The sequence below is a fragment of the Astyanax mexicanus genome, chromosome 4 (assembly GCF_023375975.1).
Source record: "Astyanax mexicanus isolate ESR-SI-001 chromosome 4, AstMex3_surface, whole genome shotgun sequence".
Taxonomy (NCBI): Eukaryota; Metazoa; Chordata; class Actinopteri; order Characiformes; family Acestrorhamphidae; genus Astyanax; species Astyanax mexicanus.
Window position 1 is genome coordinate 57,824,333 of NC_064411.1, and position 14,742 is coordinate 57,839,074.

The 14,742-nt window shown below is 39.0% G+C and overlaps 1 protein-coding gene and 1 long non-coding RNA gene across 4 annotated transcripts in view; one reads left to right on the forward strand and one right to left on the reverse strand.

The window, feature by feature from the left end:
* Window positions 1-14,742, reverse strand: part of LOC125801081 (uncharacterized) — a 156,342-nt gene that overhangs the window by 78,354 nt on the left and 63,246 nt on the right. The gene's annotated exons all lie outside the window — the stretch shown is intronic.
* The window catches only part of atr (ATR serine/threonine kinase), a 66,858-nt gene that overhangs the window by 36,574 nt on the left and 15,542 nt on the right, over window positions 1-14,742 (forward strand). For all 3 annotated transcript variants that reach the window (XM_049476722.1, XM_049476723.1, XM_049476724.1), the window contains exons 23-33: window positions 524-730; window positions 1,526-1,639; window positions 2,820-2,935; window positions 5,331-5,451; window positions 6,020-6,157; window positions 6,377-6,590; window positions 8,111-8,283; window positions 8,666-8,830; window positions 10,340-10,431; window positions 12,803-12,894; window positions 12,979-13,156. In XM_049476722.1, the coding sequence (XP_049332679.1) occupies window positions 524-730; window positions 1,526-1,639; window positions 2,820-2,935; window positions 5,331-5,451; window positions 6,020-6,157; window positions 6,377-6,590; window positions 8,111-8,283; window positions 8,666-8,830; window positions 10,340-10,431; window positions 12,803-12,894; window positions 12,979-13,156 (1,610 nt within the window). The remainder of the gene's footprint in view (window positions 1-523; window positions 731-1,525; window positions 1,640-2,819; window positions 2,936-5,330; window positions 5,452-6,019; window positions 6,158-6,376; window positions 6,591-8,110; window positions 8,284-8,665; window positions 8,831-10,339; window positions 10,432-12,802; window positions 12,895-12,978; window positions 13,157-14,742) is intronic.

Genomic DNA, 14,742 nt, shown 5'->3' on the forward strand with positions numbered 1-14,742 from the left:
TTGGACAGTGTGATGGTGGAGTGTAGTATATATGGTGATGTATATATGATTGTATGTGTTGTGTATTTCAGGACGCTCTGCTGAAATATATTCTGGGCAGTGAGATGATGGGAGTGTAGTATATATGGTGATGTATATATGGTTATATGTGGTGTGTATTTCAGGACATTCTGCTGAAATATATTCTGGACAGTGAGATGGTGAAGTGTAGTGTATATATGGTTATTTACGATATATGTGTTGTGTATTTCAGGACGCTCTGCTGAAATATATTCTGGACAGTGAGATGGTGGAGTGTAGTATAAATGGCGATGTATATATGGTTATATGTGTTGTGTATTTCAGGACGCTCTGCTGAAATATATTTTGGACAGTGAGATGGTGGAGTCTAGTGTATATATGTTTATTAATGATATATGTGTTGTGTATTTCAGGACGCTCTGCTGAAATATATTCTGGACAGTGAGATGGTGGAGTCTAGTGTATATATGTTTATTAATGATATATGTGTTGTGTATTTCAGGACGCTCTGCTGAAATATATTCTGGACAGTGAGATGGTGGAGCCGGTGATCTCTCAGTTGGTGACGGTCCTGCTGCGGGGGTGTCAGGACGTTCACCCCGAGGCTCGGCTGCTCTGTGGGGAGTGTCTCGGGGAGCTGGGGGCCGTGGACCCCGGACGCCTGGACATGACCACCACCCACACCCAGGGCTCCGGGGCCGTATTCGTGGTGCGTATTATACTGTACACACTCCTTTATATATTTTATATTTATGTAAATATATATATTATTGTTGTTGATTATGGATGGCAGCCAATGAATATTCAAAATCAGTGTCTCAGAAAACTAGAATATTATATAATAAGACCAATTGGTACCAATTTGGCAGTGTGGGCAGTGTGCCAAGTCCTGCTGGAAAATGAAATGAGATGAAATGAAATTGGTTGGATGGTTGGATGGTTGGATGGGTGGGTGGATGGGTGGGTGGATGGATGGGTGGGTTGATGGGTGGGTGGATGGGTGGGTGGATGGGTGGATGGATGGGTGGATGGGTGGGTGGATGGATCGGTGGATGGTTGGTTGGATGGTTGGTTGGATGGTTGGATGGTTGGTTGGATGGATGAATGGATGGATGGATGGATGGATGGATGGGTGGGTGGGTGGATGGATGGATCGGTGGATGGTTGGTTGGATGGTTGGTTGGATGGTTGGATGGATGGTTGGATGGATGGATGGATGGATGAATGGATGGATGAATGGATGGGTGGGTGGGTTGGATGAATGGATGGGTGGGTGGGTGGGTGGGTGGGTGGGTGGGTGGGAGGGAGGATGGATGAATGGGTGGGTGGGTGGGAGGATGGATGGATCGGTGGATGGTTGGATGGATGGATGGATGGATGGATGGTTGGATGGATGGATGGATGGATGGTTGGATGGATGGATGGATGGTTGGATGGATGGATGGATGGATGGATGGTTGATTTAATAGTTTAATGGTTTTTATGTTCTGATCTCTCTGTACAGAGTGGGATTGATGATCCGAACTTTGCGTTTGGTTTACTGACTGAACTCACCAGGACGTTTCTGGCGTACGCAGATAACGTACGAGCGCAGGACGCTGCAGCGTACGCCATGCAGGTACTCTATATCAGTTCTGATATAACTATTCAATATTAATATTGTAGAACATTAATACTATGTTTCATACTAAAGGAATTTTTACACTGTTCTCATTTTCTGAGATTTTGGAAATTTTTTAAATCCATTTCCAAACCTCAGTTTATTTCCGTTCCTACTTATTTTATTTTTTTTTTTTTGCACAATATACTGTCTCTTCCACACTCAGCTCTTTCTGCAGTCCACAGCCTCCGGACTACAATGCCCAGAATGCACCACACACTGACCTCACTCCCTTACATCACATCTCTGCTCACGGCACCTCCCTGAAGTCAGTCACCAGAGTATTGACCACACCTGGTCATTTTTATATTTATGTACACCCTCACAACACACTATTGCTGGTTTTCCACGTACAGTGCTTTTATCCCTTTGTCTGTGTTTATCTTTTTGTATATGATCTTGTTTCGTTTTTAGAAGTCACTTTTTGTCTATCCTCTGACCAATTGTTTATATCACACACACAAGAAAGTAAAGTTTTTCTAATCTGCTGCAGTCCTGCTCGGAACCATGTGATCACATGACACTGCGCACGGCACCTTCAGAATATCAATCACCAGAGTATTGATCACACCTGTTCGCATCTTACTCCACACTATTGTTGGTTTTCTACGTACGTCACATTTATCCCATTGCTTGTTTTAATCTTTTTGTGTATGATCTTGTTTAGTTTTTTCGACGTTGCTTTTTGTCTATTTTGTAAATTTGTTGTAATTTTTTTTAGTTATTGACTGGAGTTGAAGAGCTTAATAAAGGGGAAAAAAATGTGGGTGTTCTAAAACATTTGACTTTTTTTTATTTGGTAGTGTATATCACTCACAAAAACAAAGGATCGGACTCTCAGTGCATTATCTGTAATTAAAACACGCCTGAATCAGCCTTTATTCCAGTCCTCAGTTCCGTCTGCATCATATGTGCTTGTGTTTTTGATATTTATGATTATGATTATGGTGTGCTAGTATTTAGATTATAATAATTTATATATTTTTATATAATTTAAATAATGTGAAGAGTTTATCTCCTCTATATCAGGAATGATCTGAGATTAATTAATTAATTTCAGTGCAGCGTGTTTATGTATTGATTATTGTTGGATTGATCAGTATCTGATATGATATTAATTATTAATATTATATTTCAGGAGCTGTTATCAGTGTTTGAGTGTCGTGAGGGCCGGACGGATTCTCCAGGTCGTCGGCTGTGGAGGAGATTCCCCGAACAGATTCAGGAGATTCTGGAGCCTCACCTTAACAGCAGGTCAGTCTGAGTTTTTATATAATATATTATATAATATTATTATCTGTATAGTAATATATTATAAACCATATATACTGTATGTATACCCTTTTTTAAGTTTGTAATATAGTCATTATGAGGGCGGAGCATGATGGGTAACATACTGTGATATCGCATAGTACTGTATCGTAGTGAATTTTAAGGTATTATATTGTTTATCATAGAATTACAGTGTTGTAATAATATCGTATCATAAAGAATTTTATTGATATATGGAGTATCGTAGAATTGCAATATTGTAATTAATATCGTTTGCATGGGAAATGTAACAGGAAGTATTGTAGAGAATTGTAATGTAATATATATCATATATCCTAGAACGTGAAAATGTTGTTATAATGGGAAATGTATCATGGTAATATCGTATCGTGCAGTATCGTAGAGAATTGTATTGTAATATATAATCTATTGTAGAATTTCAGTATAGTAATAATATCGTTATAATGGGAAATGTATCATGATATCTTATCGTGCAGTATCGTAGAGAATTGTATTGTATTACCGTATTTTTCGGACTATAAGGCGCACGATGAGTGAACGGTCTATTTTTAGTGTTAGTCCATACACAGGGCGCACTGGATTATAAGGCGCACTAAATGAAACTAAATGAAACAGTAGCAATAACTCTGAGCAATAAATCCTTCACAATATCTGTGAAAAATAACAACATCTCTGAGCAATAAATCAACAAGCACAGAAAGTACGTATTACTCCGCGACGCTCCTGACAACGGTAGCCGCAACGCTCCGACAGACCATAATATTATGTTGAAGCACAGCAAGTACGTATTACTCCGCGACGCTCCTGACAACGGTAGCCGCAACGCTCCGACAGACCATAATATTATGTTGAAGCACAGCAAGTACGTATTACTCCGCGAGGCTTCTGACTATAATAGCGTGTTGTGCCGAATTCGGTGAATAAAACGGTTTTAAAACAGAGATAAAGATTGGATAAGTTTCATTTCTGGATGAAGTGATTTCCAGCGCTGTTTGGATATAACTGTGGATTACAGGAGACTGGATTGATGGATTCTCTTTAGTCTGGACGCGTTTTGAAGGTAGGACCTGTGGCTGAGCGCGGGTGTGTGTTCGGGGGGTGGCGGCAGTGACCGGAGGTTACCCCAGGACAAAAGGAGAGCCTTTTATTACTGGAAACATGCGCTCTGACGCAGCTCTAATTCATGAAACATACATCCTACAGTAAAAGCACAGTTCTGGAATCCGGAGAGCCAGACGGTTCGAATGGTGTATGACATGACCGCATTCGATGAAATATGGACGAACGATAAACGCAAATATGAGAGTTATGAATTATTAAAATCATAACCAAGGCATATTTCGCCCTAAATGTTTATTTTCTGAAAGGATATTCCGCTAAATAGGCTAAATAGCTCAAAAGCAGAGATTCTAAGCTTTAAAATGGTATATTGGATGTCTATATTGAACCTGTAACTGTTCATAACTATTCAGAAACACAGCCAGTTATGAAATATTAAATATTTCTGGCCCGCCGGTGGGCCAGCGCGTGTTAAGAGGTTAACTTTACTTAGAAGTGGGCGCTAAAAAGAAACAGTTTGTGCTATTACCCCAGAACGGGTGGAAAGGAAAGTTTACCGGCACCTTGTTCTGGCCACGGAGCTACAGTGGAAACTAGCTACCCTGAACCACAGCCGAGAGGCAGTACGGCAGTCAAAGGTAACCGCGCGCTAGCCCAAGAGGGGGATCTTTTTCTGGCGTGGGTGAGGAATTCTGCACAACAGAGCGCCGTGTACCACATAAAAATCGAGGTCAGTAAACACAAGCAAAATCCATACACAAGGCGCACTGCATTATAAGGCGCAATGACGATTTTTGTGCGATTTAAGTGCGCCTTATAGCCCGAAAAATACGGTATATGTATTGAACAATTATAGTATCATGATAATATTGTATTGTGAAGTATCGTAGAGAATTGCCTTGTGATATAGTCCTTATGAGGGCGGTGCATAGCACTGTGAGGGCAGAGCACAGTGCAGCTAAGTGTGTGTTGGTATAGTACTGTGTGAGTGGAGCATAGCACTTGGTGGGCGGAGCACTTTGCTTTGTAGGAGGGGCTAAGTTTCCACAGGGAGGAACCAACATGCATTCTTGGTGAACTGGCTATAAACCAAAAAAAGAGCAGAGAACACGCCCACAGAGGGGGGCGTGGCTTCATTCTTTGCTCAAGACGTCTTTACACTACATCTATTTCTATTTCTATACTTTGTATAGAAATGAGCTGTTTACCGCTCTATTAATGTTTATAATGTTTATCTTCTATAAATATGAGTAGTACAGTAACAGTAATATCAGTATGTGTTCTGTTCTGGTTTCAGGTATAAAAGCTCTCAGAAGGTGGTAAACTGGTCTAAACTGACGAAGCCGGTGTACCTCAGCAACCGCGGGAGTAAGTTCTCAGACTGGTCAGCCACCTGGGCGGGTTACCTCATCAGCAAGGTCAGTAAAATAAACCTGGGGTTATGTTTGGAAGAGGGGGGATAATGGTGCGACACTGAGCGAGTTTAGGGGGGAAGAACTCTACTGTCCTGCCCTCAATCTGACCTGACAAATATTCAAATATGTTTATGGTGAGAAATTCCCATAAACACACTCCTAAACTTTGTGGAAAGCCTTTTCAGAAGAGTTAAAGCTATAGTTAGAGCTTTAAGCCACATTAAATTAAGGTGTGTTCAGGTACATTTCTGGAGTTTTGCTTGTTTATCTTGGTAACAGAAAACACAGGAGATCCACTGACTGTAAGGTACACGTCCAGGTAGCTGCGCCATTAAAATAGCAATCCGCCAAAGTCAGAGCTCACCTGACTCTTAAAGAGAATGATGAGCAAGAGACACTCTGATTGGTTTATTTCACATTAATTTTATTAATTAAGAGAATTAGCAGGGTTACAGCAAGGTGTACTTTTCCCGTCTTTACGATAGCAAAGACACATTATTACTGTTGCCATTGCTGTTTTATAATTGTATTGATTGTAAATAGTAAGTTGATTTCTACTGTGTTTGTTTAGGTGAGGCACGATCTGGCCAGTAAAGTGTTCAACTGCTGCAGCTTCATCATCAAACACGACTATAAGGTGACCATCTACCTGCTGCCCCACATCCTGGTCTACTTCCTGTTGGGAGCGACCCGGGACGAGCAGCGGGAGGTGAGGGGACACCCTGTCCCGGAGGGGTCTACAGTTATAACGTTAACGTGTTCATAGCAAATAGCACATTCTCGAGTTGTTGAAGGTGTGGAATATGGAGCTACACTTGTGTTTTTTTCCTCCATTAAAACTCTCAGTAACTCAACATATTACAATATATTCTCATTTAAAAAGCATCAGAATGAGCCTGAGGTGTTGATTGGCCGGTTCTGTGTGCAGGTGACGGAGGAGATGATGGCGGTTCTGAAGGAGGATGATCCTCGATTGGCTCGGCTGCAGGAGAACGCTTCCAGCCTGAGTCAGCTCAGCACTCAGACCATCTTCTCCATGCTGGACCACCTCACCCAGTGGGGGCGCTACAGGCTGCAGACCCTCAGCACCGCCAAGACCTCCGGCCGCCACGCCCGCGACCAGGCCCCGCCTTCCACCAGCGGTCAGTCTGTTTACACTGTTACTGTACAGAACTGACAATAAATTTGCCATTTTTCAGATATCATAAAAACCTTAGCCAGAAGACTTCGTCTGAGGGAGGGATCTGTACCTACTCTCTGTGACAAGTCGGCAGATTATGGACAGTTTTGTGCTTCTATCATACAAGTTAAGCATGAACCAGTTTGTTTGTCTTTTACCGTTTAGCACAAGCTAACGTGTAGTAAACCCTCGGTAGCCTAACAATAATTAGACCTTTTTCCACTCTTCCTTGTTTTTTAATGCGGAAGCGTAAATAAATATCAGGGTCAAGTGATTTTTGGTTGTGTTGAGCTTGTTGATAACATCAGACAGTACACAGTAAGATTGGCCAGTAGACTTCGTCTGAGGGGGGGATCTGTAAAGCATAAACTAGCTTGTTTGTGTTTTTTTTTTCCTTTTAGCAGAAGCTAACATAAGCTAACGTGTAGTAAACCCTCAGTAGCCTAACAATAAATAGACCTTTTTCCACTCTTCCCTGTTTTTTAATGCAGAAGCATAAATAAATATCAGGGTTAAGTCATTTTTGGTTGTGTTTTTAATCTATTATTGAAATGTGTTGTGAACCTCAGACATTACACAGTAAGGTTAGCCAGTAGACTTTGTCTGAGGGAGGGATCTGTACCCACTGTTTGTGGCAATTTAGCAGGGATTTCTTTTTGCTTCTATTGCACAAGTTAAGCATGTTTGAACTAGCTTGTTTGTGTTTTTTTTTATATATTTAGCACAAGCAAACACAAGCTAACGTAGTAAACACTTGGTAGCCTAGCAATAAATAGACCTTTTTCCACTCTTCCCTGTTGGTTAATGCAGAAGTCTAAATAAGTATCAGAGTTAAGTGATTTTCGGTTGTGTTGTAATCAATTACTAAAGCTTGTTGTGAACCTCAGACAGTACACAGCAGGATTAGCCAATAGACTTTGTCTGAGGGAGGGATCTGTTAAGCATGACCTAGTTTGTTTGTCTATTGCTGTTTAGCACAAGATAACACATGCTAGCACAAGCTAACGTGTAGTAAAGACTCGGTAGCCTTACATTACATAGACCTTTTTCACTCTTACCTGTTGTTAATGCGGAAGCATAAATAAATATCAGGGTTAAGTTAAATTTTTGGTACAGTACAGTACAGATAAGTCAGTAGACTTTGTCTGAGGGAGGGATCTGTACCCACTGTCCGTGGCAATTCAGCAGATGATGGAAAGTTTTGTGCTTATTTTGCACAAGTCAAGCATGAAATAGCTCGTTCGTGTTTTGCTAACGTGTAGTAAAAACCCAGCAGCGTGAACATGGGGGCGTGGCACATTTGCATAAAAGTGTCAGAGCTCTTAAACAGTTCATTCTGAAAGGCACTGAAACTGTTAAGACTAGAGATAAAGAAAAGGTATAATATTTCCCCTTTAATCACATTAGAATTAAATTTCTGAACGTTTTTCTGCAGTAAAAAGTGATATAAAATGGTAATAAAAGTGTTTTTTGTGATTTTAGGTGTGGAGAACAGTGAGTATCAGTGTGTCGTCTCCTTCCTGAACGGAATTCCTCAGGACGCGCTGGCTAAAGCCTCGTTTCGGTCGAAAGCGTACACTCGAGCCGTCATGCACTTCGAGTCCTTCATCAGAGAGCAGAAGCAGAACATCCAGGACCATCTCACCTTTTTACAGGTACACTGGGACACATATTAGCATTAAACAGGAGTTTCAGTTTAGTTCTCCAGCACCGAGACTGAAGTAGCATTAGCCGCTAACCACAGCACTAAGCGCTAGCTCTATAGCTGTTCAGAGGTTATTATATAATAAAAGCAATATTATATAGAAAGCTGTTTAAGAACTTCAGACAGTACACAGTAGGATTAGTCAGTAGACTTTGTCCGAGGGAGGGATCTGTACCTACTGTTCGTGGCAAGTCAGCAGATGAGGAAGAATTTTGTGCTTCTAAATCACAGTTAAGCATGAACTAGCTTCCACAATAACCATACGTTTATACTTCATTATTCTGACCCGGTTCTGTGTTCTGATGGTTGTGGTGATTGTGGTGGTTGTGTAGGCGCTGTACGCGGCGATGCACGAGCCGGATGGGGTTCGAGGCGTGAACGCTCTGAGGAAGGACGAGCCATCGCTGCGAGAGCAGATCCTACAACACGAGAGCATCGGCTTACTGAGAGAATCTACAGCCTGCTACGACCGAGCCATACAGCTGGAGTCTGACCAGGTCAGTAATACTAACACACACACACACACACACACATGGCTCCGCCCACCTCACCTCAGGACCGCCCACAGACAGAGCTGAGGCCGGGCGATGACGCCGTCTCGTCAGATAGGAGATAACTAACAGCACTAGGAACAGCATGCTGTTCATTCCTGTGTTATTTGTGCGAATAACACATCAGTGTTTATATACTTTACCCAGTAATTCAGAGCTAAGAAACAAATGTTTAGAATTAGTATATGGAGGAAAAACACCACCAGCCAAGTACAATTGAGATAGGTAGGTGTTTAGATGTTTAGAACAGTTCTGTTTACACTAGTTAAAAGTAAGGAAAAAAAATCCATCAGCCAACAAAACTCTGATTTTTACTTTCTGGATCTGGACTCTACCCACCTCTGTGTGTAACTATAGGTTTAAATAGGATCTCCGGTGGATTTGGTGTTTTACAGAGACTCTAAGACTAGGTCAGTATAGGCTGAACTGCACTTAGCAGAAAAGCATTATTACACATGTTATAAAGTAACATATAACATTGTAAAGACTGTTATTAGTGTAAAAATGTCTTTAATTTAAAACGTTTCTAACTGTTGTCCGTCTCACTTTGTTCCTCCTGGTGTTGCAGTGCTGTTAGCCAATCAGATGCGATATTATGTTTGCATGTATGAATATATATTCATGAGCAAGAGATGAAATCCTATCGTTTCTCCTCGCCTTCCACTCCTCCACCGGACTAAAGCAGTGTTATACCGGATCACCAGAATAACAGATTACATGACATTCATTCATAGTAGAGACACAACTAGACATTTTAAAATGAATAAGAATAATAACCTGGATTCAAACATTACTCAAATATTCACTATTATTCACTGTATACCTGTAACTCTACCTCTTCACTACTTTACTATAACTGATGCTCTCAAACTTTACATTCAAGTAATTAACTCTTGATGAGTTCAGCACAGCTGTTAACTGAAAGCCTGAATTCCAGGAGACTCAACCTCATAAAACTGACTGAGAAAATCCAGCAGAGATGTTCAAAACTGATCATCTAAACAAGAGGAGATACTTTTTGAAGAATGTAAAATATATAGTAAATAATTCCATGTGTTTTTCTTCATAGTTTGGATGAGTTTAGTATTAATCTACAATACAGAACATTTTAAAATAATCAAAAACTGCTCAGAGAGTCTAGAGCGTGCTACGACAGAGCCGTGAATAAAAAGTCAGACCAGTTCTATAGTATTAACACACAGAAAACACTCACACACATGCTGGTTATTATGTTCTTGTGAGGACCTTCCATTTAAACATAAATAATGTTTTCTAATTAAAGCACCAATTGTCGTAAAAAGAGCCTTCAAGGTTTTGAGAAATTTTTGGGACCGACTATTATGATTGTGACATACCACTATACATGTGAAGTCCTCACAAATGTAGCAAAACATACACACACTCACACACATTTAATAATAATATTTAATGTTATATATTTGTTTTTTGGTGCAGATTGTGCATTATCACGGCGTGATGAACTCCATGCTGGGTCTGGGTCAGCTCTCCACGGTTATGACTCAGGTTAATGGAGTTCTGGCTAACAGGTGAAGTTTACTGAGTTATCCCCTTTTATCCAGTTCTGTAGTGGAAATACACATAATTTAGCTCAATAATAAGGTAGTGCTGGGAAATATGACCCCTAATAGAGATCCTGCATTAACCGGTTCCACGTTATACCATTAAAATATAGAAATATGTTTAGCTGTTAGCATTATCTGCTGTTAGCACTGCAGCTTTAACCTAGCTAATAACTTTAATCTAAACTTTAAAAAACACGTATTATATCAAACAGCAAGAATCTATCAAACCAGATATCAATCTGTCAGCAGCTATCAGTGAGTAATCCAGCTCAGAAAAACAGTTAATATCAATCAATCAATCAACCTTTATTTTCACTCGGGAAGAAACATTGAGGGTGACCCTCATTTACAATGTTGCCGAGCCTTTATAACATCAAAGGGATTGGACATATTTAATGATATTTTATAAATAATAAGAAATGAAATAGTAAAAAAAAATATAAAAAAATAAAAGAAGTACACATTTTAAATCAACATTTAATAAAAATATTTATGTAAAACTGAAAATTCTAAAATACTATAAAAAAACTAATTTGACACAAAAAAATTATAAAATATAAAATAAGTAAATAGATAATAGTAAAAGTAAAGTAAAATATTAAAAATGATAAGTGATCAAATTAATAATAGAACTAAGAACAATAATGAAAATACAAAACATTAAAATGAAATAAAAAATAAAAGTAATAATAAATAAACAAAAAATATAATAAAAACATATATAAATAATATAAGAAAAAAGATAAACTAATAAAAAAATCATTTAAAACAATCACAGGCTTTCTGATGTTGATTAGAAACTAAAAGTTTAAAATGTTTCAGACGCTAAACGCTAAGGCTATATGCTAGGACTGTAAACATTATTGAGCATCTGTGGATCATCCTCAATCGGATGTATATTGTAGCAGTTAAATAAACTTACTCTATTTAATCAGCTATTAATCTGTCAGCAGCTATCAGAGAGTAATCTAGCTCAGAGAAACAGTTAATATTGGGGTTAACAACGTTCAATTCTGTCTAAACTCCAACAAAACTGCTAAAGCTGTTTACTGGCGCTGTAAACATTATTGAGCATCTGTGGGGCATCCTCAAACTGATGTATATCGTAGCAACTAACAAGATTTACTCTATCTAACCAGCCTTTCACCTATCAACAGCTATCGATTAGCATTGTTGTGTCTGTTAGCATCTCAGCTTTAACCTGTTTAAGCCCAGTTGTTAGCATTGTGGCCATCTATTAAATCAACATCATGATTAATTGAACATTTTGACTTGATTACTATGAAAAAAAAAATATTTTAAGTTTTCATTGGCAAAATATTCTCAATTGCTCAGATTGCTCAGGACAAGGAATGAACACTCAGTTGGTGAATTTAGGATGGAAAAATTATTTGGTAAAATTAGATTACAAATGGATTACAATTAGGGTCAAAAGTAACAGTATTTACGAAGGTAATTAACATTGTAAAATGGGAAAACTTAATTAAGGTCTTAATAATTAATTAATTGTAAATTCATAGTGTATACTAAATAAATCGCAATAGATACTGAATAAAATTCATACTAGATACTGCATAATTCAGAGTAGAAACAAAACAATAGTATATACTAAATAATTCATAGTGGATTCTAAAGAATTGATAATGGATACGGAACAATTCATAGTGGATACTAAATAGTTAATAGTGGATACTGAACAATTCATAGCAGATACTGAACAATTCATAGTGGATACTAAATAATTCACAGTGGATACTGAACAATTTATAGTGAATACTAAATAATTCACAGTGGATACTGAACAATTCACAGTGCATACTGAACATTTCATAGTGGATACTGAACAATTCATAGCAGATACTAAATAATTCACAGTGCATACTGAACATTTCATAGTGGATACTGAACAATTCATAGCAGATACTAAACTATTTATAGTGAGTATTAAATAATTCACCGTGGATACTGAACAATTCATAGCAGATACTAAAAAAATTCACAGTGGATACTGAACAATTCATAGCAGATACTAAATAATTCACAGTGCATACTGAACATTTCATAGTGGATACTGAACAATTCATAGCAGATACTAAACTATTTATAGTGAGTATTAAATAATTCACAGTGGATACTGAACAATTCATAGCAGATACTAAAAAAAATCACAGTGGATACTGAACAATTCATAGTGGATACTAAATAATTCACAGTGGATACTGAACAATTCATAGTGGATACTAAATAATTCACAGTGGATACTGAACAATTTATAGTGAATACTAAATAATTCACAGTGGATACTGAACAATTCATAGTGGATCTCCTCCTGCAGGCCTCAGTGGAAGTCTGATCTGAATGCGTATCGGGTGGAGGCGGCGTGGAAACTCTCCAAGTGGGATTTAGTGGAGGATTATCTGGCTTCTGGTAAATAAATGTAATTTTTTTCTGTATAAAACTGTTTGTTGTATAGAGAATGTAATGTAATGTAATGAATCTGTGCTGTTTCAGATCAGAAGTCTAATACGTGGGGCGTGAGGCTGGGTCAGATGCTGCTCTCAGCTAAGAAACAGGATTCGGAGGCGTTTTGTGAGAAGCTGAAGTTGAGCAGGAAGGAGCAGGTGGTGCCGCTGTCGGCCGCCAGCTTCGAGTGCGGAACCTACCAGAGAGGATACGAGTACATTGTCAGGTACCACACCGTCTTTATAACCTTTAATAGACTCCAAACCTAACGTCTAATTAACATTTAATTTTCCCAAAAATCTACAGTACATATATATACACCATAATCCCTAAACATATTTCACACTTCTACTCTTTAGTGATAAAACTCCTGCATTCAGACTGCAATTGTAAAAACAGGAGGACCAGTGAGTTTTAGGCTTTAGTTTTTCTCAGTCACATGACATCAGTAGCGTTCAGTAGCTCCTCCATTTCCACTCGCTGTTGTGTGTTTTTAACGTGGATCTCTGTGGAAACATGCACCCAAAGTGTACAGTAATTACGGTGCGCAGCAGTGGACAAATATCTATTTTATTAAAGGCGAGGAGACGAAACTCAGAGATGAGCGTCCAGACGGGACTAAAATTACCGGAGGAGCACGGAGTTCAGAGAAAAACAGTAGATAATTCAACCTGTAATTTACTCAGAGGACGTCTGAGAAATAAAACACGTACATGATCGTTCTGGACGGGAATAATATCACAGAGGATAAAAACCCCCATAAAAGAGATTTAAAAAAATAACCCAGAGCCTCCTGAGAATATAATCCCATACGGATAGGGCTTTATGATCTGACCTTTATGACCTTATGTATAAATTCTACCAGTCAGGTATTAAGGAGCAGTTAGGCCACTCCACTGAAGTACAGAGTTATAAGGGTGAGTTTTCAATGAAATTTCTCCAGCACTAAGGCTGGGTGCAGCAGCATTAGCATTAGTCGCTAACCACAGCACTAAGTGCTAGCTGTTTCACCGTTCAGAGGTGAGTATGTAGGACTGTAGTCTGCATGTTTACTGTGTTAAAACAAGCTAAGTGGGATGAACCGCTAGCTGATAGTGCCCTGGGTTACCGATGTTGTACTGGTGTTTTGCCGAATTCAGCACCCCCGCCAGGAAAAGCACCCCCTCTCAGGAGCGTATTTCTAAGTAAAGTTAATTATCAGCATTTGGTTTTTTTTTGTTTTTTTCAGGTAAACGGTGCGTACGCGCTGCTGAGTGAGGGTGCTTTTCATGGCGGGGATGCTGTTTTAGGCACTACTATGGTGCAGAATTTAGCACCCCACCAGGAAAAGCACCCTCTCTTGGGAGAGGCTTTAGAAAAAAGTATCTTGGGTATTTCCAGGTAAAGTTAAAACCAAGAAGCGTGCCTCAGTGTAGTGGTGTAGCGGCATTTACGTCCCGCTAGCGCTGCGGTTAGCAGCTAATGCTATTGCTGCTAAAAACCTCACCCTTAGACGAAATATTGTAAATCTAAGCTTACTGTAGATTAACGGAAGCTCTTTACTCTCCTAAATAAACAGTTGTCAGGAGAGAAATCTGTGTAGATTAACATCCAGCACTCGATTGACTTTGAAAGAAAATTTTTAACAATTACAGTTTTATTTACCAGCTTTCCCAAATATGACAAAACATGGCAACACCCTTGCTTACTTCAGTGTAGGCATCCTTAGTATACAGTAAACCTCATGAACAGTTTGTAGCGTTTAGATCAATAATACACAAAAAAATGCTTCTAATGGTCTAATTAACATTTGAACAACATATTTTACCTGAC